Source organism: Balaenoptera ricei, chromosome 7, assembly GCF_028023285.1.
Source record: "Balaenoptera ricei isolate mBalRic1 chromosome 7, mBalRic1.hap2, whole genome shotgun sequence".
Lineage (NCBI taxonomy): Eukaryota > Metazoa > Chordata > Mammalia > Artiodactyla > Balaenopteridae > Balaenoptera > Balaenoptera ricei.
The window spans coordinates 121,924,601-121,950,262 of NC_082645.1; the positions used below are offsets into that span (position 1 = coordinate 121,924,601).

The 25,662-nt window shown below is 60.6% G+C and overlaps 1 protein-coding gene across 3 annotated transcripts; it reads left to right on the forward strand.

Annotated features, from left to right (window-relative positions):
- Positions 1–1,089: 1,089 nt before the first annotated feature.
- Positions 1,090–22,885, forward strand: D2HGDH (D-2-hydroxyglutarate dehydrogenase). Of its 3 annotated transcripts, none has more exons than XM_059929187.1 (10): positions 1,090–1,137; positions 2,304–2,671; positions 7,574–7,631; positions 8,864–9,003; positions 9,761–9,954; positions 11,088–11,256; positions 13,212–13,355; positions 14,636–14,778; positions 16,110–16,275; positions 21,696–22,885. In XM_059929187.1, the coding sequence occupies exons 2-10, from the start codon at positions 2,314–2,316 to the stop codon at positions 21,953–21,955; spliced, it is 1,632 nt and encodes a 543-aa protein (XP_059785170.1). In that variant the 5' UTR covers positions 1,090–1,137; positions 2,304–2,313; the 3' UTR covers positions 21,956–22,885. The 3 variants fall into 3 exon arrangements, with proteins under 3 accessions (XP_059785170.1, XP_059785171.1, XP_059785172.1); XM_059929188.1 differs by having other exon boundaries at positions 1,096–1,141; XM_059929189.1 differs by lacking the exon at positions 1,090–1,137 and adding an exon at positions 6,948–7,224 and having other exon boundaries at positions 2,604–2,671.
- Positions 22,886–25,662: the final 2,777 nt, after the last annotated feature.

Below are 25,662 nucleotides of genomic sequence, written 5' to 3' on the forward strand. Positions count from 1 at the left end.
ACGCCTTGGTAGGACACGTGGGGGCCAGAGGGTGGGAAGAGAACTCTACTCTGGGTACTAGGGACTGTGTTAGCCAGCAAAGTAGAAACCACTGTTAGTTATTGTAACAATTTAATTGAGGGCATTCCAGGGCTGAAAAAGCAAAAAGGGAGCACTGAGGTTAACAGTAATTGGAGGAAGCAGCTGCCATCCCTAAGTCGGCGAGGGGGGCGGGGGGCGGGGGGCGGGCCGGGTAGGGGGAGGAAGTTGGAGTTTGGATTTGGCTGCTTGGAGGAGGGGCGCTGATTAGGATTCAGAGCTCAGAGGAGGGCCGGCCGCACGGCCACCTAGAGCAGGTGTTACTTGGGTGGCCCCGGGCCTCAGGAGCCCCGGGAAGGGGTGCCCCATGGAGCTGGGGCACTCCTGAGGGAACGTGATGCGGCTGGGAACTGGCACCGTGCTGCTGGGGTGACGAACATCCATCAGGCCGGAAGCTTCCCCCTCCCTTTGTCCCCCTTGGGTGGGTGCACTGGAGCTGCAGACGGCAGCCCAGCACCGGGCAGGTGCAGACCTGGAGGGGCCAGAGGAGGCGGCAGGCTGGAGAGGCTGCTTCCCTCCTGGTGTGGTTCAGGCCTTCCTGCAGCCGGGTCACCAACCCAGCCCAGCTCCTCTGAGGCCCCCTCACTAAAGAATGCTTGGGCAGAGAGCTTCTGGAGCTCCGCGGGTTCGGCCTGCCTGCAGTGCGTACCTGACCTGCACAGATGTCTGCCCTTCTGCCAGAGTGGGGGCCAGGGTGTCCCTGGGGCAGAGGAGGGGGGTGGTGAGCCAGAGTCCCCTGGGGACCGCCTGTAGGATGAAGGAGTGAGCAGTTACTCTCTCACCCGGGGCCAGTCCTCGTGGAAGGGGTGGGAGGGTGCGCTGGGACCCCCGCTAGCCGGTGCCAACGCGGGTCAAGGCCAGCTGTCCCCCCGTGGAAGCTGCATCAAACCGCGCTCCAGGGCGCAGGGGGCTGGAGGCATCAGGGGCGGGGCCCGGGGACGGGGGCGGGGCCCGGGGACGGGGGCGGGGCCCGGGCCGGGGCCTCCGGCGCAGGCGCAGTCTCGCCCGTCCCGCCCACTCTTGCTGTGGCGGCGCGAGGCCTGCGGCGGGGACGCGGACGTGAGTGCGTGCGCGCGGCCGCCCGGGGTCCGGGCTGAGGGGCTGCGGGGCTGCGGGGCTGCGGGGCGCGGGTCCGGGGCGGCGGGCGCGCGCAATCGCGGCGGGGCGGGCGCCCGCGGGGTCCTTGGGCCCGACAGCCCGGGCTGGTCCCGTCATGTGATCGCGCAGGCCGCGCGCTCCGGGCCCTCCGGAAGAGCCGGGGTGGCTCTGCGCCCCCGGGTGCGCCGAGGCCACCGCGATTAGCCGTTGCTTCCCAGCCGGGGCGGCCCCTCCTGGCCCCTGGTGGTCACCTGTGGGCTGGCCCGACGGCCGTGGCCCCAAGCTCCTGGTCCCGGTCGGGGGTCCCAGCGAGTTCCTTTCCTGAGCTCGCCCACCTGTACTGCGTACCCCCTAACGGTGAGGGTCACCGTCCGTGGTTCATTTAATCCTCACCCCCACCGGTGAGGCACATGCTGCATCAAGGCACAGAGAGGCTCGTTCGTTTTCTCAGGGTCACACAGCGAGTGTGAACCCACGCGAGAACGCTGCCCCCGCTGCCGACTCAGGTTGTCTGAGCACCAGGTGAGGTGGAAGTATCCAGAAAACGGGTGCTCCACCCCTCCCCCCTCCCCGGGGGGCTGCAGGGCTGTGTGGTGTTTGTGCGAATCCCGGCTCTCCCACCGTGGGCAGCCAGAGGAACTTCTCCCTGTCCCCACTTTCTTTGATTCCGTGGTTTTTAAACTTGTAACATATCCACGAAACATATGATTTATCATATTAACCATTTTTAAGTGTACGATTCAGCGGTATCTGTCCCTTTCCTTTTAGCACCTTAACTCCTGGTTTGTTCTGAAGGAAGGGGGGTAAAAGGGAGATATGGTTGTTGCAGATGTTAAAAGCTGACACCCAGGGGTGGCCTCAGCGAAGGGCGTACATCTCAGTGACTTGTCAGGAGGTGACTCCACACTGGGTCAGGGTGAAGGCCTCGTGTCCCTTGTCCCCCCCACCCCCAGCCCACATCTCCTGGGTGGTCCAATCTCACTCCGCCACCACCACCGTGGAAACTGTTGTCTGTTTCTGGACCTTTCCTGGGCCTGGGCCCTGCCGAGGTCTCTCCCCAGCAGGTGCTTCCCTTTCCGTTGCTCCGTAGTATTCCAGAGTTCCAGGTCCAGTCACTTGCTTTTCAGGGCAGGAGCGATGATGTCCCGTCTGGCGCCCAGGTGGCCTGCGTGGCTCTTCTGGTGGCGGGCGGCCTGCGCTCAGGGAGTCTCCGCACAGCAGAGGACATGGGCAGGGGCGTCCAGGATCCCTGGGCCGGGCGGCCCTTGGGGGGCCACGGGCACCAGCCCCCTCGTTCGAAGAGGCAGCTCCTCGGCTTCCTCCGGTGCTCCCGAGGTGACGCTGACCCGGGAGCGCTACTCCGTGCGGCGGCTGCCCTTCTCCGTGGTGTCTGAGGACGACCTGGCCGCCCTGGAGCGCATCGTCCCCGGCGGGGTCATCACAGACCCGGAGGAGCTGGAGGCTCCCAATGTGGACTGGCTGAGGACGGTCCGAGGTGAGTAAGGGTCTGTTCGTGCTTCTTGCTTGGCGGGGTGGGTGGGCCTGAGAAACAGCATGAGGTGAGGTGAGGCGGTGAGGAGCTCTGGGTGGCGCCACCTAACGCTTTTCTTACGCCCGACATCTACACATTAAAAGATGAAACAGCACCTCCCCCGCCCCCGCCCCCCCCCCCCCCACAGCTGCCTCGAGGTGGGGGTGTGTGTTAACTACTGCTCACTTCCTCTCAGCGCCTGCATTAGTCTCCCGGGGCCACTGTGTAACAAAGAACCACAAACCAGGCTCAAAACGATGCATTCATCCTCTCCATTCTCAAGGCCAGAGTCTGAGATCCAGGCGTGGGCAGGGCTCCCTCCAGGGGAGGGCCCTTCCTGCCTCTTCCAGCTCCCGGGGGATCCAGGTGTCCTCGGCTCGTGACAGCATCACTCCAGTCTCTGCCTCTGTCCTCACATGGCCTCTCCCCTGTGTCCTCTCTCCGGTCTCCTGTGAGGATGCCTGTCCTTGGATTGAGGTCCCACCCTTATCAGGATGATCTCATTTCAAAGATCCTTAACTTAATTACACCTGTAAAGCCGCTTTATCCAAATAAGGTCACGTTCGCGGGTTCTGAGGGGTGGGAGGTGGACGCATCTTTTGGGAGGCCTGTTCTCCCCAGTGCAGCTCCCTCTCCTCCACTGTGCCAGCGGTTCTCCTCCTGGACCCAGCACACCCTCTTGATAACAGAGACTTCCTAATACCCTGTGTTCTCTTCTGAAATGATTTCAGAGGTAACGTGACCTAGTCCCTTAGTTACCAAAACCAACATGACGTTCTTGCTACAATATTAAGGAGAGCTAGGAGACAAGCAATTTACAACATGGTGACATATTTAAACCTGTAATTCCAGGACACGCTGGGCGGCCAGGTCCGCAGGCTGGGCCTGGATCCAGCGCACTCGGGACTGGACAAGAGTAGTGGAGGGTGTGCTGTGCTGTTGACTCGGACACCCTGAGGGCTGCGCTGCCGGCGGGAAAACCTTCGAGTGAGGTTCCAAACCACAGTGCAGAGTCTTGAGCGAGTGGAACTGGGGCGGAGGCGCAGATAACGGGGCGGCCCTGCCCCTGTGGGAGGCCCGAGGCATTGGACAGCCTTCGGCTCTACTTCTCTGCTGGGGCGCCCTCGAGTGGAAGGGCGTCCAGCCCCGCCCTGCCCACAGGGGTGGCGCTGCCCCGTTGAGAGGCCCCGCCCAGCAGGCGGTGATCCTGGAGGCCGGAGAGGGTGATGCCCACCCCGGCTCAGCCAGGCCGGTTGCGGTCCCGCCTTGGTGCTGCTGTCTGGGCGGACGGACCTCAGTGCCCAGCCCCACGCAGGGCGCCGCACCTGCTCGTCCCCGAGGCCCGCGTGCTCCTGCTCCGGGGTGCCCCGAGCGGGCGGGGGCTGCAGTCTCCTGGGGGCCCTTCTCCCTGTCAGCCGCCCTCCTGGGGGCCGGGCAGTGGGCAGCCTGCCCTGCGTGCCCGCGTGGAGGACCCCCTCCGGGCTTCCTGTCTTCCTGGGTTCGGGAAGGTTGCACGGGGCCTGCTCAGCTCTGAGTCCGAGGGCTCAGGGCCCAGCGGCTGCTCAGTGGGTGTCTGTTGGGGGACTTGGTGAATTTTTGTCGAAATACTCCTTTATGTGGCTTTCTTTTGGAGAGAAAGCCTGTCTAAATTTTTGATCATTTTAATCTCAGAGTTATGTAGAAAATGTAAGCTAGCAAAAGCTGATTAGGGTCTTTTAATTTTTCTTAAAAAGTGAGATTTTATTTGAAATGGAAACTTATTGAATATTTCTTCCTTCAAAACTTAGACCACTCGCTCGTGGGTGAACCCCACAAACTTTGCGCCTGCACTGAGTGAAAGGCTGGGGCCCTGGCCATGCAGATGGACATGAGGCTGGCCTGGGGGAGGCAGCAGGAGCAGGGAGTGGGCTGTGCTCCACGTGGCCGTGAGTGCCCCAGAGGCCGCCCCCCAGCACAGGCCCTTTTCTCCAACCGGGGCAAGCCTCTGGGAGGGCGTTCCTAGAGCAGGAACAGCCAGCCAAAGCCTCAGAGCAGGGCTGCACTGGGCTCCTGGGAGGAGCCGTGAGACCCGAGACCCCATGAGCGGCCGGAGTGGCTGGAGGGGGGGAGGTCGGGGAGGGACGGGTCAGTGAGGCCTCGAGGGCCCCGTGCATCCTGACCTTTCCTGCGAGCTGATGGGGAGTGCGGCCGGAGGGCCACAGCAGAGCGGGCCTGCGCTGTGACCGGCCGCGGTGGGTGTGCGAGAGGCCGGGCGCCTGGGGGGGGGGGCTGGCCGCTGAGTAGCGAACGGTTGGCTCCGGGTGTGTCTGGAAGGGAGGTCGGCTGACGGCTGGATGAGGGTGTGAGGGAAAGACGGCAGGCACACAGGGACGTTTGGCCTGAACAGTAGCAAACACTGGACCCATCTGCTGCGTTGATGAGGAAGGTGACCGGAAGGGTGAATCTGTGCGGGGAGAACCAGGAGTCTGGGTTTGGACGCGTTCACATGGCCACTCGAGGGGGCCTGTCGGGCCGTGGAGCAAGCTAGTCTGAGGTCTAGGGCGGGGCAACACCGGGCGTTCCGAGGAGGCGGATGACCGCTGTGGTCAGTGGGGGGGCGACGGGCCAGCCAAAGGGGCGGAGCACCAGGGGCCGGGGGAAGAAAGGCAGGGAGGCGGGGTTGTGGGGTCAGATGCGGCCGCAGGGACAGGCTGAGACGGGTCACGTGGGCGTCCTTGGGGACACGTGGGAGGTTCTCCATGGCGTGAAAGGGGACGCATGCTCCCCTGGAGCCGGCCCTGGGGTGTGAGGGACCAAGCGGGGCAGAGAAATGGGTGGGGCTTGCAGGGCTTGGGGGGTGAAGAGAAGGGACTTTCCGTCTTTGGTTCTAGGATGAGAGCGCCGTCTCGGCAGGTTTGTGGTGTCATCGGGGATGACCAGGTGGAGAGGGAAACGTGGATGACACAGGGACAGGAGGGACGTCCTCGAGGAAGCGTCGGGGGGGGGGGCACAGTCCCGTGGGCGGTGCAGATGCTGGGGCGGGGGGCAGCTTGTTCTGTGGGCCACTGTTCGCCAGGAGGCCAGGTCTGAGTCCTGCTGTTGACAGTCTCCATGGCCCGGCCAGCAGGCTCCTGCGGAGGGTGGGCAGGAGGTCCTGGGCCTCAGCTCTGCCCCCTCGTGTGCAAGCAGCCCCGACGTACGACGTACGCAGGGGGCGGCAGCCGGGCGTGCTGTGCTGGCCCTGAGGTCGGGGGGCACTGACATCCCCGGGACTCGGCTGGCAGACCGAGAACCGGGGTGCCGCCAGGTGCGTGTGCGCGAGGAGGGTGCCTGGACGAGGCCCCTGGGGAGGAGGGCGCCTCTGGCACCCCAAGCCCGGAGGCGTCCTGAGGGAGGGAGAGGGGCCAGTGCCCTAGGGCTGCAGGGGAAGCAGAGGCAAGAGGCAGGAGTCTCGGCAGCCGCCGGAGCAGCTGCACCAGGGCTCCGGGCGCTCAGGAGGCAAGGAGAGCGGATGGCCTCCTGGGGGTGAGGCACCTGGAAACGCTGGGATGCCGCTGGCAGGTGGTGGGCGGGGTGCTGAGCGAGCTGGGATCCAGGGCGGTCCACCTGCAGGGACAGCCCCCAGAGCACTGTGAGGGTGTTGAGAGGGAGGAAGGTCGCAGTGGGGTGGTGTTCTGAGCCTGTGCAGCCGGCCTTTCCGCCTGGCCCCTCGCTGGCCTGCGCGTCCCGGCCTGTCCGGCCTGGACGCTCCTTCCCTCCGGTCCTGGGCGGTTCCCCTGAGTTGCCTCTGATGATTCTCTGCTCTGTGCTCCGTTCTCTTTGTAGGCCCCCCTTATTAACACGTTGGGCCATTTTCTTATCCTTTCCCCCATGAGAAAGTAAACTTCCCAGGGGCGGGAGAACTCGTCTGTTTTTATTCTCTGTGCCCATCACAGGGCACATAGGGTGGGCACTCAGGTGTTGCTGAGAAACAGTGTGTGAGTGAAACCGACAGGAGCCTCGGGGGTGACCAGGGTCCCTGGACTGTGCTGTCCTGAAGGGCTGGATGCCGAACGGCCAGCTGCCTGGGCAGACGTGGTTCATTTGATGCAAAGCAAGTGAGAAATGGCTTTCAGAATAGAAAAGGGTGAGGTAGACACTACAGCCCGAGCTCACAGCTCCATGAAGTCACGGACCAGCAGGAACACCTGCCAGACGCCCCCCTGTCCTCCTGCCGCCTCTTAGCTACTTAAAGTACTGATACTTCCCACAAAATTGAAAGGGTGGAAAGAGACTCGATTGTCTTGGAGGCAGTGGTCAGGAATGCCGACAGACGAGGCCACGGCTGGACAGCAGATACATCGTGACAGCAAAGAACTGTAACCAATGAACAAGCTAAGAACCCATGAGCCCGCACTGCTGTGATTAAATAGCCAAGGACACAAATACGTGAGAGGGAAGGGGAGGCCCCTTCTTACAGCAGAAGGTTGACTCGAATGCAAGCGGATGGATGGATTTAGAAACATCACCTCTGGTACCTGTCCTGAGAACAGATTCAGGTAAGGATGGTCAACAGACGCTAAAGTTCACGGGCGACTGTTTGCGGGGCGACAGGGTATTGACATAACCTCAAGTGTCTCTGCACGAGACATGTATTAATTACAAGGGAAACCCAGTAACTTTCAGTGGGGAAGCCGGACAGACGCCCCTGCCCCGGGGCCCGGCCACCCTGCTTCCCAGGGCCCAGCTCGGGACCACAGACCACCACCCACTGGCCCTCCACCTCCTCCAGCTAGAGACGGGCCGCTTCTGCCATCGGGTTTTGGCCCTTGAGGTTTGTGGGCCAGCTCCGCCAGGAGGTGGGATGCGCCCCCGCCGCGGGGTGACCGCGCAGCTTCTGTCTTGCAGGCTCCAGCAAGGTGCTGCTGAGGCCCCGGACGTCCCAGGAGGTGGCGCACATCCTCAGGTACACGCCCTGCCCGCTCTCTCTCCTGTGTCGCTCACCAGTGGTTTCCTCACAGGCACAGGACACAGAACAGGCAGACCCCGTGAAGTGGGCAGTGACCGGGGCCGGGGAGGTGGTGGGGGCAGTGCCAGCCTGAGCAGGGCTGAGCCCGGAATCTTGGACCCTTGGGGTACCAGGTGGGCCTCGGGTGGGGAGCGGCTGCAGACTCGAAGCGCAGAGCAGGGAAGGAGATAGACCTTTTCTTGAGAAATGTGTTCTTTGATGTTTTATATCAATACACTCTCGTGTTGATTATAGAAAAATTGGAAAACGTACAAAACCATAAAGAAAAAAAATGCAAAAGCAACCAGTAATTTCCCCTCCAGAGAAAACCACCAATGACCTTTTGGTGTGTTAGCTCAGCATCTTGCTTGCGCGGGTGAGGGTTTTTAAATGTTACCACATTGTATCTACAGCGTCAGAGTCTTTTTTCCCTTCCATTTGGCAATATCCGTGCCCATCTCTTGTTGCTAATTATTCTCCCACGCCACTTTCATTGCATGGAAGGTGTGCGCCCTGTGAGTGCTTTGTCCCCACGGTGGCACGTTGACATGTGTCCAGTGCGTCAGAATAGCTGGCAGGTGGGCGGGCGCCCCGGCCTTCTCTGTCAGAGCCACGGCTGGAGGCTGACCGCACGGCAGGCGGCTTTTTTGACGCACGTGGGCAGCCTGCCTCTCGGGGCAGGTGCCCTGCTGCCCAAATCCTGACCCATCGGGGCCCTCGTCGCTGCAGGTCTTGGCGCGGTGGGAGCCTGGTTGGGGACGAGGTGCTGCTGATGAGGCTGACGTTTGTCTGGAGGGCGGTGGGCGAGGGAGGGGCATGCGGCCAAGGTTAAAGGGGAGAGGAGACGTGGGGCGTGGAGGTGGGAGAGGGCCCAGAGTGCCTGGGGGCTGCGGCTCTTCAGGTGAACAGGGAGGGCAGCAGCTGTTGCTCGGACTGTCTGTACTTGGAGCAGTGGCGTCTCAGGGCAGCTGGGGCCTCAGCCGTGATCTGGGAAGATGCTGGCCGCCAGCTCCCCGGGGGATCGTGTGATGGACGTTTGTCCCCTCAGACTCCCATTGTGCGTGGGGACCGAGGAGGCACCCCCTCGAGGCTGTGGCAGGAGGGCCTTGGGGTCTCACAGCCCCGAGAGTGTCCCCCTGGGCTGCTGGTGTGGGAAAGGGGCCCTGACGCTGGTCCTGTGTGTGTCCCAGGTACTGTCACGAGAGGAACCTGGCCGTGAGCCCACAGGGGGGCAACACGGGCATGGTGGGGGGCAGTACCCCCGTCTTTGATGAGATCATCGTGTCCACCGCCCTCATGAACCAGATCGTCAGCTTCCACAACGTGTCCGGTAAGGCCAGCTGCCCGTCAGGACCTTCCCTCTCAGCCGCGGGGCTGGGCCATGGGGGACCCGGGCCGGGGAGGGCCCAGAGGCCACCACCACTCCACTTGAGCCAGGCCCCCGGGGGCGTCTGCAGGGGGGCTGTTATTCAGTTGGTTACTGGGGTGACTCACCCCTTGGGCTTGAGCTGTCCCCGCGGCCCCTTCGGATTGACATGTCCTGACTGTGCCGGCCCTTCCCAGGGCGTGCAAGGCGTCTACGGGGCTCCCTGCTCATGGAGCTCGGGGCCCGGCAACGGCGAGTCGGTGCCTCTCGGGCAGGACATCCGGGTGGATCGTGCTGTCTGGCAGGGGTACCTGGACACTGGGCGGTGTCGAGCAGCACCCTGGCCTCCACCCACTCGATGCCAGCAGCACCTCCAACCCAGATCGCCTCCAGAATTGTCACGTGTCCCCGGGGGCAGAATCACGCCCACAGTTGAGGGCCACAGCCTTGTAGCAGTCCTCCGTTTACGGCTCCCTTGCATAAGCGTGTATGTGTGTGTGGGGGTGTGGTGTATGTGAGGTTTTTTTCCTCCATTTTGCCTCACTGTTTTTTTCTTTTCTCATGAAGGCATCTTCTGGGGAGGGATGGGGGACACGCCCCTTTCCCTCCTCGCCCGGGTTCCGGGCGGATGCCCCTTCTGGGGGTTTTCGCCGGCAGGGCCCCCCGCGTGGTCCGGCTGGTCCTGAGCTGAGTTCCCGCGGGCGCTCTGGTTGCTTGGCAGGGGTCCTGGTCTGCCAGGCGGGCTGTGTCCTGGAGGAGCTGAGCCGGTATGTGGAGGAGCGGGGCTTTGTCATGCCGCTGGACCTCGGGGCGAAGGGCAGCTGCCACATCGGGGGGAACGTGGCGACCAATGCAGGTGGCCTGCGATTTCTGCGATACGGCTCGCTGCGAGGGACGGTCCTGGGCCTGGAAGTGGTGAGCCGGGGACGCTGTCGCGGCTCGGCGCTGGCCCTGCTTCCAGGGGCGCTGGCCCTGCTTCCAGTGACACTGGCTGGGCTCGCTCTGGCCCCCCGGTCGGTCCCAGGGTGGCTGACCTTCCCAGTGGTCAGCACGCGAGGTCTCTGGGTGAGACCCCCTGCCAGGTCCACCCTTGCTCCCTGCAGACACCTGGGGTGGTGCAGGCCCAGCATGGGGGCTGCCCTTTTGGGCCCCGGGTGGCGCAGGTGCATGAGGCCACCTCGGGGATGGGGCCTCGTCCCAACCTGGAGATCCAGGTTCCCACCGTACCAGCCCCGGTCTCCTCTCGGTCCCAGCAGGGCCTTGGGGGTTACACGTAGCACCCCGCTCTCTGGCTTCCCACGAGGTGATGGCGTGCCCGCTGCCCTGCTGCCCCTGTGAGCAGCTGCCGTGGGAGCCCGAGCGGGTTCCCGGACCAGCAGCATCCCGCCCGCCAGCTTCCTGGTGGCTCGCGCTCAGAGGAGCCCCGTGGCGCCACCGTCACCACCCCTAGGGCTGCTGAGTCTGTGAAGCACACCTCGGGGCTTTCTAAAGCCAGGGCCCTCTGTTTACCCAAGGAGGGAACGACTTCCATCTGCTAAATCACGAGGTTCCCGTAGCTTTGTCCTCTGGACGCAGGTTATTTTTTATTGTAACTCACTTTCTCATTTTCACAAGCTGTTTCACTAAGCTTCTGACTAGATGAACCAAGCAAGACTCAGGACGGGCTTACAGAGCATGACCGAGGGGCCTGTGGATGAGGAGTGCAGGGGTGGGGGGCCTGATGCACTGCCGTTCTCTGCCCTCCTGCACCCCAGGTGCGCCCGCTTTGGGCCAGCTTCCCGTGAGCACTGAGCCCTGAGCTTCCTGATCGTGATGGTGGGGGGGGGGTCGTCACTGCATCCGGGGAAGAGAAGCCCCTCTTTCAGCCTGTTAGGGTGACTTCAGGCCTGGTGCCGCCCTAGGGACCCCTGTGTTCCTGGACCAAAGTGGGGCGGGGGACTGATGGCTGGCTCAGCTTTCTCAGGGTGCCCTGGGCTGGGTCGGCCTCCCCAGGGCGTCTGCTGGGGCCGTGGGCTGATGCAAGAGTGCCCGTCTCTGCTCCCTCCCAGGTGCTGGCCGACGGCACCATCCTTAACTGCCTCACGTCCCTGCGGAAGGACAACACGGGCTATGACCTGAAGCAGCTCTTCATCGGGTCGGAGGGCACCCTGGGGGTTATCACCGCCGTGTCCATCTTGTGTCCGCCCAAGCCCAGCGCTGTGAACGTGGCTTTCCTCGGTAGGTGCCCTCCGTCTGCCTCTCGAGCGGGTTCTCAGGCTGCGCTGCCATGTGCGGTCCCTCCTGTTTCTCCGGGCTTCTCGCTGTTTCCAAAGGTTCTGGGACCTGGCCTTGTTGGTGTCCGCAGTGGGGTTTGGGCAGAGCACACTCTATTCTGTAACAAAACCGGGGCTTTGCACGTTTCATCCACCCAGCGTTTGTTATTTAGGCAGCTTATGCAGTAAGATTCACAGGGAAATGATGTGGTTTGGCGCAAGATCAAGGGCACGAGTCCGTTCATCACGGGGTTGGGGGGGGGGCAGTAAGTAGTACCCTCTGTAAGCCAGCGGCTTGCCTCCCCTGTCTTGGACCACCTGTCTCTGCGAACGCGTTGGGACATTTCCCTCGCCGGCCGTTCACGTTCTCTGCTTCCCTTCACAGCAGGCTTGAAAAACGGGCTCATGTCTGCTTTGTTCCGATCCCTCCATCACCTGTTTGCACCTCCTTTCCCGCCGTCGTTCAGCTGCGTTAGGTTGACCGCGGCCTCCGCTCCTCTGCTGGTCCAGAGGCCCGTCTCTGGGAGGTCCCTGCGCCTTGCCCGGCGGCGGGATCCAGGGCCCGCGGTGGCTCCCGCCACGCACGGGTTCTTGTCTTGAGTCCGTCAGTCTCTGATCTCTGGTGGTCCTTACTGTTACTTTCCACACGTGCCATTTTCTTCGTCCCCTGTGTCAGGCCTTCCTCCGGAGGCCGCGTGCTCGTGAACACGTCCTCCGTCACTTCCTGTCGTGGATGCCTGCTGCTGTCCGTTCTCGCTTTGAGTCTGTCCAAAACCATCTCCGTTTCACCGCATTCTTGGAAGACACTCTCGCGAGCACAGGCTGGCATCTGTGCCCTTTCGTCCTGTGAGGGCGTCACTCCGCGTGGCTCCGTGGCTGTTGGTGGCGTCAGCCAGCCGTCCTCTATGCCGCTGCTCTGAGGGACTCTCTCTCTTTTTCTTTGGCCGATTTAAAGATTTTCTCTTTACCTTTGGTGTTTTATGGGTCTCGGTGTGTTGCATGTGAGAGTACGTCTCTTTTTCTCTCTGGGTTTCCTGAACTTCTTAAACCCATGGCTTGGTTCTCCCACTTCCAGAAGTTTCCTGCCACCCCCCCCCCCCGTCAGCCGTTGCCCCCGTTTTGCTCCCCTCTCAGGATTGCGATTAGACGCACGATAGAGCCTATCAGTCTGTCCACCCTCCCTGTGTCTTACCTGCACCCGAGTTTCCATCCTGTCTCACTCTGTGATGCGTTCTGGAAGGTTTCTTCTGATCTGTTTCCAGTTCACTGACGCTCCCTGCGGCTGGAGTTCATATATTGCCAAACCCGCCATGTCCAGCCCTGCGTCCAGCTGGGGGGCCTGCACGTGTTCCTTGGGCCTCAGCCCCTGAGCTTCACTCGCCGGATCTTGTCTCCAGACCCTCCTCCCTGACCTCCACACGACCTCTCAGTGCCTTCCCATCCCTGCCCTGAAAGGCCAAGTGTGCCCACCCCTCCCCCCCTGCTGACATATCCACGTCCCCTCTCTGCCTTGGGCCGCTTGGTGGTCAGCTCCAGGCACCGGGACACCACGGAGAGCTCAGGGGTCAGTAAATGTGCCTTGAATGACTTGCTGGGCCCTGGGTGTCGTCAGGGACGCACAGCTAAGCCGTTTTCCGGGGCGGCCCGTTGCTGGCCCTGTGTTTGTGGACTTTCCAAGTGGCTTTCCCGAGCGTCGGGGCTCTCAGGCAGGCTTTTCTCTTCCTCTTCGATGCCTGTGACCTACGACGTGGCGGCTGACCCGGGTGGCTTGTCCCGCTCCGCGAGGCTGCCCAGCTCAGCGGCACCGTTGCCGGGAGACGGGTTGGTTTTGCTGCTTGAAAGGGGGCTCAGGTGGGCCCGTAGGTGAGGCCCTGCCTCCGCATGACCAGCTCGCCTGTCCTTTCTCCACGTCTGTTGCAGGCTGTCCTGGCTTTGCTGAGGTTTTGCAGACCTTCTGCACCTGCAGGGGCATGCTGGGCGAGATCCTGTCCGCATTCGAGTTCATGGATGCCGAGTGCATGAAGCTGGTCGGGTGCCACCTCCGTCTCGCCTGCCCCGTGCAAGGTACTGTCCCCGCCTGCTGGCAGCGCCCACCGCCCCTATTGTGCCGTTTGATGTGTGGGCTGATCGGAGCCTCCGTCCCGTCCGTGAAGTAGGAGATGGCAGGGAGCGTCGCCACGGTTCCCACGTCCCCGTAGTTGTTGAGAGCAGAATTCTCCCGGAAATTCGTTTTACGTACGCCCCGGGAGTTCAGTCAATGCTGTCGGCCGTGCTGTAGCCCTGGGGTCTTTGGAACAGCCAGACGCACAGTCAGGGGCGCCCTCCTGGCTCCTGCACTGGGAGAGGTGTCATCCCATGAAGTGCTGGCCCTCGGAGCTCAGCCAGCTAGTTCTGATTTAGCCAGTGAGCTCGTCATGCCCAGGTCTTTAGTCCGCGCTCTGTGTAAAGCTAAGTCCATGCAGCTGTACACCTTGGTATTTTCACTTCTGGAATCGACCTGGAAGAAATGATCGTTGTCTTACCCCAGGCTGCCCTAACAGAACACTACAGCCTTAAAAAAGGAAATTTATTTCCCCCAGTTCTGGAGGCTGCAAGTCTAAGACCAGGGTTCCATTGGGGTTGGGTTCTGGTGAAGGTCCTCATGGGGTGTCTTCTGTGTGTGTGTGGGAGAGACCTCTGGAGTCTCTTCCTCTTCCCATGAGGGCACCAGCCCTGAAAGATCAGGGCCCCACTCTTAGGACCTCAATTAACCTGAATTACCTCCCTAAAGGCCTAATTTCCGAATACAGTCACATAAGGGGTGGAGTAGGGCTTCACCGTGGGAATTTGGGGTGGGCGGTTACACAGTTCAGTCCATAATAGTCATAAATGTGGAAAGAACTCTATGCTTTAAATTTTTACTGAGGTATTTGTTTTCGTATAAAATAGGAAACCACCCGTCCAGGGTAGAGAAATAAGACATGTAGAACCATTGGAAAGATGGAGGGTCCCTGGGGGGTAGGGGCGGAAGGTCCCTGGATGGTTGGAGGGCCCCTGGGGTGTTATCGGCCATTGCAAAGCGCTGGGCCTCCCCTTTAGCCTACAGTTTGGTAAGAGGAGCCCCTGGGGCGCCTCCCGCCCTATCCAGGCACCAAGAGTACAGCTTTGTGGTGTCTCCAGGGGGCATGGTTTCTCTTACAGTGAAAGACCTATTTTTAAACTGTCTGAAATTCAGCCTGAGTAGCCAGCGGCTGCTCTGCGGGCAACATGAGAGCTGTCAGGGGTACTAGAGCTGCGGCTGGCCTAGACCTGTCCTGGCTCTCGGCCGACCGCCTTCCCCTCCGCTTTCCCTCTGCCCCCTCCAGAAAGTCCGTTCTACGTCCTCATCGAGACCTCGGGCTCCGGGGCGGGGCATGATGCGGAGAAGCTGAGCGGTTTCCTGGAGCAGGTGCTGGGCTCGGGGCTGGTCACCGACGGGACCCTGGCCACCGATCAGAGGAGGGCCAAGGTGTGTGGAGGCTGAGGCCCTCGTCCTTCCCATGACGCCTGAGGTTGGACCGTGGCCTGTGGCTGAGCGTGAGCGGGCGTGCCCAGTGGGGCCAGCTGTCCGGGCCGGGCGCCGCATCCCTGGGGGGTGGTGCCACCTGCCTCGGTGCCCCCTCTGGTCCTGCCCTGTCTGGGCTGCTGGCTCCACGGCCCCGTTCTCAAACGTCGGTGCCAGGGGCCCGGCCGGGTGGCACAGGAGGGGCCTGGGCCAGCATCCTTCCTGGGTGGGTGAGGGGTCAGGAGGACGTCCCTGAAGGGGCATTTGAGCACAGATGGATGGGGGGTGGGGAGTGAGGTACCTGTGCAGGTGCACAAAGGCCCTGAGGGGCTGGTGCCTGCCGTGTTCCAGACAGAACTTTCTGGAGAGGGTGGGATTGGAGCGCAGTGAGAGGGGGTGGGCAGACAAGGGGGCAGCAGGTCTTGTGGACGTGATGGACGTAGGTGGCCGTGAGCGGGGGTCGAGGAGCCTGTGGGCACAGGGGACGGGCGGGGCCGGCCGGCTCAGGCTGGCCATGCAGGGCTGTGGCTGGACTCCGGGTGTGAGGGTGTCAGGCCAGAGGAGGGGCTGCCGATGAGCGAGCGGGAGGCGGGTGCCGAGTGACCCTCTGCTGTAAAGGTCTGTGAGGCGGCTGGGGAGGTCCGGGCGCTGGCTGGGTAGTCCGTGGTGGCGAGGAATTATTGTTATTTTTTCAGGGGTGATCATTGCACTGGGGGTATGTTAAAAAAGCAAGAGAAAGGAGCTTTTGCCTTGCCGAGGAAGTTGGTTTGCTGGGAGGTTTCCTGAAATGGGGAGTGGGGAGTGGGGGGTGGAGGGCGGGGCAGGGATGAGGCCCAGGTGGGACGGGCGTGCCCAGGCCCTCTGTTCTCTGACGCGACAGGGAAGGCTTTCTCGCGAAGCACAGCGTGACCGTGATGAGGACACCCTGCCTCTCTGCTCCCTCAGTCCCTCCCCGTGTCCCCCAGCCCAGGCCCGGGATGTCCCCCCTGTCTGCCATGCTCCTCCCGCACCTGCCCTGCCCCCGCCCTCGCTCGGGGCCCTGTCATGGGGGTCACAGGATCTGTTCCGATTGTCCCGAGAGGGGCCCTGGGTGCCTGGGTCCCGGGGGCCAGCCTGTGGCCTCATTCGGGGACCTTGTCCCATATGGACTCTGGGACAGAAGCCACACACCTGTCACGACACAGAACGTTTCTGTCACCTGGAGGGTTTCCTCGCGACCCCGCGGTCACCCCGCAGCAACTCAGCATCGCTGCCCTGCCCGCCGCAGGTGACCGTGCCCGTCCCCTCACTTTCAGATGCTGTGGGCCCTGAGGGAGAGGATCACCGAGGCCCTGAGCCGGGACGGCTATGTGTACAAGTACGACCTCTCGCTGCCCCTGGATAGGCTCTACGACCTCGTGAGCGACCTGCGGGCCCGCCTCGGCCTGCACGCCAAGCACGTGGTGGGCTACGGCCACCTGGGTGAGCGCCGCCCGCGGTGTGGGTGGGGACCCGGGGCCGGGAGGGGGAAGGGCGTCCTCACCACGCGGTCTCTGGGGCCGTCTCGGAGGCGGAGTGCAGGGTCCGGTCTTGGCTGGGGCAGCGGGAGGTGGGCCCTGAACGCGGGGGTCTCGAGGTTTGATGAAGGGGCCTCACCCCTTCCTCCTCAGACGTAAGGATCTTAAAACCAGTTCAGATAATTATTTTTTGCAGAAAAGTCACGCAAAATGAAAGGAACTGTTTCATTCCCCTTCATTCTCGGCAGCCTTTGGAACTGGGCGTCTCAGAGCCCCGTCCACAGGGCAGGTGTGCTGGGGTGGGCCCCTCTGGGGCCTCCATCCATGTCTTCAGGGTGGGATTCAGCAGTGCCTCCTGGGATTGTGAGGGTTTGAAGAGGTGCGGTGAGGGGCACATGGTGGAGGGCTGGCCCTGGCCCGGCATCGCTCTGAACGCTTGAGTGGAGGGATTCCACTTTCAAGAATTGAGGAAGAACGTTGGATTTGTCGAATGCTTTTTCTGGGTCTGCCCAGGTGCCCAGTGCTGGTTTTCCTTTGACCAGCCAACAAGGCTCATCACTCCAGACCTCTGAGGGCAAGTGGGCCTGTGTCCCAGGATAAGCCCAGCGTGGCCATGATCCTTTTTGTGTCTTGTTTGATCCCGTTTACTTATCTCATGTAGGGCTTTCTCCATCCTGTCCTGTAAGGCTTCCTTCTTCTGTCCAGGCTGGATGTTGGTCTCAAAGTCCTAAAACGATTTGGGGGTCGTCTCTGGAAGAGTCTGTCGGGTTGAAATTACCTTTTCCCTGAATGTTTGGTAGAACTTGTAAATGAAGGTATTTGGGCCTGAAGGTTTTTGTGGGTATTTTTTGGGGGGGTGGGATTGACTACAGAGAAATTTCTTTAACAACTAGAGGGCTCTCCTAGCTTTCCTTTTCTTCAGAATTGGTTGTGGTAATTTTTTTTCTGGGCATTAGTCCATTTCTTCTAAGCCTTCGAGTATATTGGCATTACCTTGTTCATATTATTCCTTTTTTGCCTTTGTGCCATGTCCAGCCTTTGGGGAGGGGGGCTATTTAACTGCTGATTTGGTTTGTTTCTTGTATCTGTCGACTGAAGAAAAATGCACAACGTAAAAGTTGTGAGTTAAGTTTTATTCGGGGACCATACTGAGGACATAGGCTGGGAGGCAACCTGTCGGATAGCTCGGAGGGACGGCTTCAAAGAGGCAGAGGAGGAACCAGGATAGAGAAGAGTTTTTGTAGTCAAATATCAAAATATTACTGCTAATCACGAAAACCAGACCGCTGAAGTTAATGATTTTAGTGCTTTTCTTTTCTTTTTTTTTAACATTTATTTATTTATTTTATTTTTTATTTTTTGCCTGCGTTGGGTCTTCGTTGCTGTGTGTAAGCTTCCTCTAGTTGCGGAGCATGGGCTCTAGGTGTGCGGGCTTCAGTAGTTGTGGCTCACGGGCCCAGTTGCTCTGCGGCATGTGGGATCCTCCCAGACCAGGGCTCGAACCCGTGTCCCCTGCATTGGCAGGCGGATTCTTAACCGCTGCGCCACCAGGGAAGCCCCAGGTCCCACCCTGTCTGATGGCACTTTCATTATCTTTCGGGTCTGAATATTTTCTCATTTCCATTGTCATTGCTTCCTTGACCCATGAGGTAGGCAGAATTGTGTCTTTAAATTTCCAAACATATGGGAGTTTTCTAGCCATTTTAAAGATCATGGGCTTGTTGACTGTGCTGTGGGCAGAGAGCTGGGTGGAACTCATCTTCAGTTGAAGCGTGGTCCCTGGCCCAGAGTGCAGCCAGTTTCCATGCCCGTTTGGTGGGTGCCTGAGAGGGGTGTGCCCCCTGCAGACCCTCCAGATAAAGTGTGCACTCTGTGCCGCCCCCTTCCTGGAACCTGCTCGCCTGTCAGCTGCCGAGAGGAGCCCCCACTGTGACAGTAGACCCCTCTGCTTCTCCTGGTGCCTCTGCTAATTCTGAAGATAGGAGATGCGGGCTGTCAGTTTGATGCCGAAAGCTCGGCCTCGGTGACCGGCACCGAATGGAGTCTCAGAGACAGAGTTTTGGGTGAAGTAGAAAAGAATGGCTTTATTGTTTGCCAGGCAGAGGGAGACACAGCGGGCTCCTGCTCTGAAAAACTGTGGGTCCCAACGCGGGAGGATTTGGTGAGGAGTTTTGTAGCCATGGTTCAAGGGTGGGGTTGCTGATGAGATTAGGGTGTGTGCAGGGCCTGTGCTCCTTTAATCTGGCCTCAGGTGGTCTCCTGATGAGCTTCTCTGGTTCCTTTAATCTGGCCTCAGGTGGTCTTTTCTGGAATGAAGAATGCTGACATCTTCCATTTGTTGGGGGTTTTAGTTCTGTTAAGAGCTCAGATACATTGTTCTGTGTGTCCCGTGAGGGGGAACCGGGACCTGCCCCAGGGCTGCACTGTTGTTTCTGGGCTGCTCCTCCCTCATCTCTGCAGCCCCTCCCTTCCCTGATCAGCAGCTGTTCGAATCTGCCCTTTGGAGCTCAGGGAAGGTCATGGAGGCTGAACAGAGGGGCTCTCTTGCCCAGGAGCCCCACAGGGTCCTGCTTGGTTTCAGTTAGAACTTGGGCTTATAGGGCATCTTAGCAAAGAACAGTACATCTTTGGAGATGGCACAGATGAAGAGGACAGAACTTCTAGGCAGCAGATTGTGGGAAGGTGCATAAACACACGGGGAAGCTAATGGACATGAGGCTTGTGTAGACTGAGGCCAGAGTTGTCTCAGGTGGGTACCGTGACCTTGCTGGAATGTGGGGACACCTTTACACACTCACGTCCTGCTTTTAGGTGGACGGAGGGCAGAGAGCTTCTCTTGTGCCTGGTTCTTTTCAATTGCCTTCAGCTCAAAATAATCCTTATGCCAAAGCAGGCTGTTTTGAGGTGGCATATTTTGTAATTTACATAGACTGTAATTACTCAGTGACCTGGATTTGTCTGACTTTGGGCCTTCTATTTGTCCTTCATTTCTTCTATTTCTTTTTCTCTGATTTATTACCTTCTTTTGGTTGGTGTTTTTTCTCATATAACTTGTTTCCATTTACTAATGAGGGAAGCGTGCCTGTCTAGTCTTTTGGCAGTAGCCCTAGAATTGTGGCCTTACCAGGGCGGTCCTGCCTTCCCAGGGTTGGAAGTTAATCAGTGTCATGATCCCCCTCCCAAACAGTGTGGTGGCTCATTTTGTGTGTCAGCCTGGCTGGGCTGTGGTGCCCAGATGCTTGGTCAGACACCAATCTAGATGTTGCTGTGAAGGTATTTTTAAGATGACATTAACATTTAGATTGGCAGACTTTGAGTAAAGCAGATTACCCTCCATGATGTGGGTGGGCCTCATCTAAGCAGTCGAAGGCCTGAAGAGGAAGGCACAGGTGTCCCCCGAGGGAGAGGGGGTTCTCCCCATGGCCTCTGGACTCGAGCTGCAGCGTCTGCTCGCCCCCAGGTCTCCAGCTGCTGGTCTGCCCTGCAGGTTGGGCTCCCACGTCCCCAGTCGTGGGCCAGTTCCTTAAAATCCACCTCTCTTTGTCTCTCCGTCCTCCTAGCCCTCTCCCTCCCGCCGACCCCCACTCTGTACATTGCGTGCATCTGCAGGTGTCCTACTGGTTCTGTTTCCCTGAGAGCCCTGATCAGTACTTGGGGCAGGGACCTGGGGACCTGGGGACCCTGGGACCCTGTCACTTTGATGCTACCATCTGCTCCTGGTCACACACTGTGTTTTGGAGTGTGTTCCATCGTGTTTTTTAGCCCCAGATAGCAGCAGTGCTGTTGTTATTACTTCACGAGGTCAGTGTTTGTCTAGACTCACCCACACCTCTGGTCCTTCTTTGACCTGGGGTCACAGCCCTGCCTTTAGAATTGCCTCTAGTGTGGGAAAGTAGGTGACAGCATGTCTTGGATTTTATTTACCTGAAAATGTATGAATTTTGTTCTTCAGTGGTTGTTTTTCCAATGGATTTCAAAATTCTCTGTTGACAGTTCTGTTCTCTGCAGAGTGAAGACATCATTCTGCCGTCTTGACTTCTGTTGCTGCAAAGTTAGCTGTCAGCGAGTGTGGTTCCATTGAAAGGAGTCCATTTTTTTCCTTTTTGTTCCTTTTAAGATCTTTCCCTTTTCCTCGGGGTTCCTTGGCTTCACTCTGCTTTGGTTTAGGTGAGCGTCGGCATGCCCTGCTGGGGTCTGGTGGGCTTGGCTTTTGGAAATTGCTCCCCTGTTGTCTCTGCAAATATTGTCTCTCCCCACCCGCCCCTTCTTTCTGGAGCTTCAGTCGAGGGCTCACGATGTCCCCACGCGTCTGTCTCTCTTTCCTGTTGTCTGTAGCTCTGATCCTCTGTGTGCTTGATTTGTTTTCCATTTCATTAATCTCTCTTTGCTTGTTGACATTTCAGTGACCATATTTTTCATTTCTAGAAGATCAGCCTGGGTATTTAAAAGCTTTCCCTGGTCAGTGTCTTATATTTTTCTCTCTCTCATTTCTTTAAACACGTGAAGCATTTATTTTCCGTCTCTGGAAATCACCAGGTCGCAGGTCCTGGCGGGTCTTGGTCATCATCGTTTCTTTTCTATGTGTTTGCAATTTGGGGCTCACGTATCTTAGGCTTGTATCTGTGGGAATTATTTGAGGCCGAGGTGGGGTGATTTGCTTGTGCAGGAGGTGGGGAGGGTGGGAGTGGGGCTGGGTCCCGGCCCGCAGCCAGGAATGGCCTTGGGGCCACCGGGGCCCTGTGAGCTGTGCTGCAAGCCCGTGCAGGCTGGCTGCTGGTGTGGATATCTGAGTGTCAGTGGAGATAAGGTTCTCTCTCCCCCCGCAGTGTTTCCCTTGGGAAAGACCCTTGTTTTTAGAGCCTTTGCCCTGAGGGTATCAGCGGGAACCACTTTTGGTGGGAGAGGGATCCCTGGTTCGCTCCCTACATTTGACAAATGTGCATGGAGGGAGGGGGTCTAAGAAGCCCCAGGTCACAGGGTCAGAGGCCCCCAGGTCACCTGGTCCGAGACCTCCTGGACACTGGGGACCCAGGTCTGTGGCGGCATCGGTGGTCCAGCCTGGGGCTCTCGCAGGTCGGGCGGGTGTTCGTCCCTCTCAGTCCGGAGCCCTCGGGGAGGGGTTGGGGGGTAGGCTGTGCGGGTGGAGATGGGGGGCTGGGGAGAACTTGGAGAGAAAAGTATGTGAGGCCAAGGGAGCTGCAGCCCCCAGAGGAGGGGAGTGGTCACCAGCAGGTCAGTGGCCAGTGACGTGAAGGGCTGGAGGCCGGCTGTGAGGGCAGAGGCGGGTGGGACCAGCACTCCCCCGGGCGGCCTCCAGGCAGGGCAGGGGCGGGGCTCGGGGCTCCCGGGAAAGGGGGCCCCAGCCTGACCTGCGCGTCCCTCCAGGGGACGGCAACCTGCACCTCAACGTGACGGCAGAGGCCTTCAGCCCGTCGCTGCTGGGCACCCTGGAGCCCTACGTGTACGAGTGGGTGGCCAGGCAGCGGGGCAGCGTCAGTGCCGAGCACGGCCTGGGCTTCAAGAAGAAGGACGTCCTTGGCTACAGCAAGCCACCCGAGGCCCTGCAGCTCATGCAGCAGCTCAAGGCCCTCCTGGACCCCAAGGGCATCCTGAACCCCTACAAGACGCTGCCCACCCGCACCTGACGCCCACTGCGGTCAGCGGGAGACTTGGGAGGGGGCCTCGATCCTTGGCTTTGCCTGTGGGGCGCGCCCGCAGGCTGGCGTGGGCTCACAGGGCCTCCATCCGACGGAGCCAGCGGCAGGCGGGGTGACCGGCCCCCTGGTCGGCGGTGGGGAGCCGGCCCTGTGGAGCCTGGGACACGTGGCTCTCGGCAGGATTCCTCCGGCTGCTCTGCCGGTTCTGTTGGGTGGGCCGAGTGGAGAGGGCTGCTCGGTCCTCACTCCATCCTCGGGGCGGGCACTCCGTCCCTTTGCAGGTCCTGGACAGGCCAGGTGGGTGAGCAGTTCTGCCCAATCAGAATAGACCAGGTCACCCCTGCTTTGCCTGTGGCCCCTGGGCTTCCACCTTGTGGGGTGCAGCTCTGGGAGGGGGCACGGGTGGTCCTTCCGCTGGTCCCCCACGCAGTGTGAGCCTCTGAGGTGCCCCGGGCAGAGGTGATGAACTCCATGTGGGCAGCAGAGCACCGTGAGGTGGGTCCACGCGGAGCTCTGACCAACAGAGCCTGGGCCATTGGGCGCTTTACGGATGACTTTTAGTCACATTTGAGCCAGAGTGACAGGAATGCCCCCCACTGTGGAAGGTGTCATTTCCTCTGTTTTCTAGAAGGCCCACGAGTTGGCAAGACCGTTGTCGGAAGACAGGCATTGGTTTCTTGCACTTGGTGGTTTGCTGTGATGTGTCTTTCCAGTTCTGCTTTGACCACGAATGTCAGTAGTGCCGGGTGAGAAGCCCCGCCCGGCACAAGCATCTTCAGTCACCCCGACCGGGCCCTCCCCATTGACCTTGGTCCCTGGGGCAGCTGCTCGGGCTGTGGAGACAGTCTGGGAGGCTGGACACGTTTTCTGTTTCTGGCTGCTGTGAACTTCCAGTAAAAGTGGGAATTAATCACGATACTTTCCTTCCTTCTGTTCTTAGAAATATAACCTCATAAAAGCCCAGGTGAAGCGCCCGTGTACCCTGTTCCTCAAGCACCCGAACGTCAGTGACCCGGGGCCTGGCAGTCTGTGTGTGGGGACAGGGCATCCCTGTCCCCGTCCCCGATCCCCATGCCATGTCCCCCGTCCCTGTCCCCCACTGTGTGACTTGGAGCCCCGCCTCATCGGGCCCCTGAGGCATGGTCTCACATGGGTAATGTGCAGTGAGGGGCTTTGCGATGCAGAGAGACCTCCTATAAAAAGTTTTAGGACTAAGCAAGTTTATTTTGGAGAATTAAAATAATGCATGGATTACTAGAGGGCTTAAAACTTTGAGGCATTTCCTGCTAGAGTAAGGGTGGGGCTCCGAGAAGGTGGCCTAGTGACTGGGGTTGGGAGGGAGCAAGTGGCAGGAGAACCCCTCCATGTCCTTGAAGGATAAGCTGGCCCCCAACATGTCAGAAAGTGAAGTGGCACCCACTGGCCCTGCGGTTTACTCCTGGGGCTCGCCCCTCAGGATCCACCTGTGCACGCGCACACGCGCGCACGCACCTGCACACTAATGGCACACGTGCACGCATGCACATGCCGGCGCGTCCCCGGGCCATGCTCGGAGCACCGTCTGCAGGTGGTGTCGGTCAGTGGCCGCGTCGCCGGCCGTGTGTCTGTTGAGAAGGAGGCGGGTGTGTGCCTCTGTGGCCCCTGGACAGAGGGACGGCCGGAGGAGGGGATGGAGGGGGCAGCTCACCTCCTGCTTCTGAGAAAGGCCGTTGACTCTTGGAAGCCGGTTCAAACAGAACCTTCCTGCGTGTCAAGACCGCGGCTGGGACTCACTTTGGGTGCCTGGAGGCCGGGTTGGGTGGGGAGGAGATGTCATGTTCTATGTTTTTGGGATGCTTTGCCTTTTTTTTTTTTGCCAAGTGCCCGTACACTCTCATAAAACGTGAACAAACCAGGCGCAAACTGATTCAGAGGTCCCATGGCTGCTGCTGGGCTGGATGGGTGAGGCCGGGCATGGGCTGCATCCACGGTCCCCTCCCCTGTCACCCAGGAGAGGGGCAGCCCCAGCAGAGCCTGGTCCGAAGGGGACACAAGCCCCTGCCCCTGCTGACGCGGCTGGCCCGGGTCCACCTGCCCGGCCAGGGTCCTCTGGCTGCGGATGGGACACACCCTGGGGGAGGTGGGTGCTCTCCTGGGGGTGTCTTGGCCCCAGCGTGATTTCAGGGCCTGGGCCAGGGCCCATCTCCAGCCCCCACGCCGGCCCAGCAGGGCGGGCGTGTCGGGACACCCGTGACTGCCTCCAACTGACCCTTCCTGCTCTCTGCCAGGATTTAAAATGCAGGTCCCCTCCCCACCCGTTGTCGGCTGCCTGTGGCCTCGCCTGGTTCCAGGGCCTGCCTGGGGGGCCCTGCAGTGGGTCCCTCCGGCCTTGCTGGCCCCATGGCTGGCTCTGTCCCCTCTTCCGTCATCCCCAGCTGGGCACTCAGCACGATGGAGCTCCCGAGAGCCCTGGTGGCTCGCCTGTCTCTCCTCCATCCGTCCAAGGTGAGCGGATGGCCCGTGGTGCTCAGCTTCTGACCCTCTGGAAGCCAGGTTTGAGGCTGGCGTTTCCCCAGTTGTTTCTGGGGCGGAGCCGGGGCTGCCCTGCCCAACGCCCTGGGTGGAGGAGGTGGCAGTGGCGGGTCATAGAAGGCAGGCACACACCAGGCGTTCCCTGCTGGTGACGAGGCCTGGGGCGCGGCGCCGCGGGCCAGGGGCCTTGTTTCAGGACCCACAGCGGCTGGGGTGGGATATGCCGTTTTCTCTGCCCACCCCCCCAACCAGCGATGGTTCCCTTCAGCCTCTGAGGCCCCCTGTCCGCTGGTCTTTGTGCCGTCTTTGTGGATGGTGTCCTGGAATCAATGAAACAACGCGGCCTGTGGAGGGAACACGGGAAGGAGGCCTGCCAGCCGGACCCCCGCTTGTGTGATGGTAAAACGTGGGCTCCGCAAGGACAGGGAGGTCTTGGGTTTTCACACGTCCAGAAAAAGCTGCTGGAACAGCAGGAAGACCAGAGGAAACCCCGTCGCATCCAGCAGGCGACTCTCAGAACCTGCGGGGACATGGGCCGTGTGGACCACACCGCAGAGCCCGGGTGTGGGCTGTGCCCGCGGAGAACACGTGCCCTCCCAGGGGCCGCAGGCGCAGACGGCAGGACACCCGGAGCGCGCGTCCAGGCGGGGCCTGGGGAGGCTCACCCATCCAGAGCCTTGCGGGCTCTGCGGTCACACGAAACGTCACAGGCAGAGGGAGGGAGCCAGGCAGGCTGGGCGCCAGCAACAGGCACCTTCGGACCAGGAGCGGACCCCGCGGCGGGGCGGGGGCAGGGGGAGACCACCCACCTCCCGGAGCGGCTCCTCACCGGACACTTGCCCGAGGACAGGCTCCACATGTGCCTGCAGGTGGCGAGGGAGGGGCTGAGGGCGCTGCTGGGTTTGGCTTAAAAAAAGCTTCTGGGGGGGCTTCCCTGGTGGCGCAGTGGTTAGGAGCCCGCCTGCCAGTGCGGGGACACGGGTTCCAGCCCTGCTCCGGGAAGATCCCACGTGCTGCGGAGCAGCTGAGCCTGTGAGCCACAAGTACTGAGCCTGCGCTCTAGAACCCACGCGCCACAACTACTGAGCTCACGCGCCACAACTACTGAGCCCACGTGCCTAGAGCCCGTGCTCCGCAACAAGAGAAGCCACCGCAATGAGAAGCCCGCGCACAGCAACGAAGAC

What these genes read in the sequence shown, in the direction of transcription:
- D2HGDH (XM_059929187.1), top strand. Translation starts at nt 2,314, where the DNA reads ATGATGTCCCGTCTGGCGCCCAGGTGGCCTGCGTGGCTCTTCTGGTGG. An exon ending in CAGCTTCCACAACGTGTCCG is followed by an intron (nt 9,004 to 9,760) that starts GTAAGGCCAGCT and finishes GTTGCTTGGCAG; the next exon opens with GGGTCCTGGTCTGCCAGGCG. An exon ending in CCGATCAGAGGAGGGCCAAG is followed by an intron (nt 14,779 to 16,109) that starts GTGTGTGGAGGC and finishes CCTCACTTTCAG; the next exon opens with ATGCTGTGGGCCCTGAGGGA.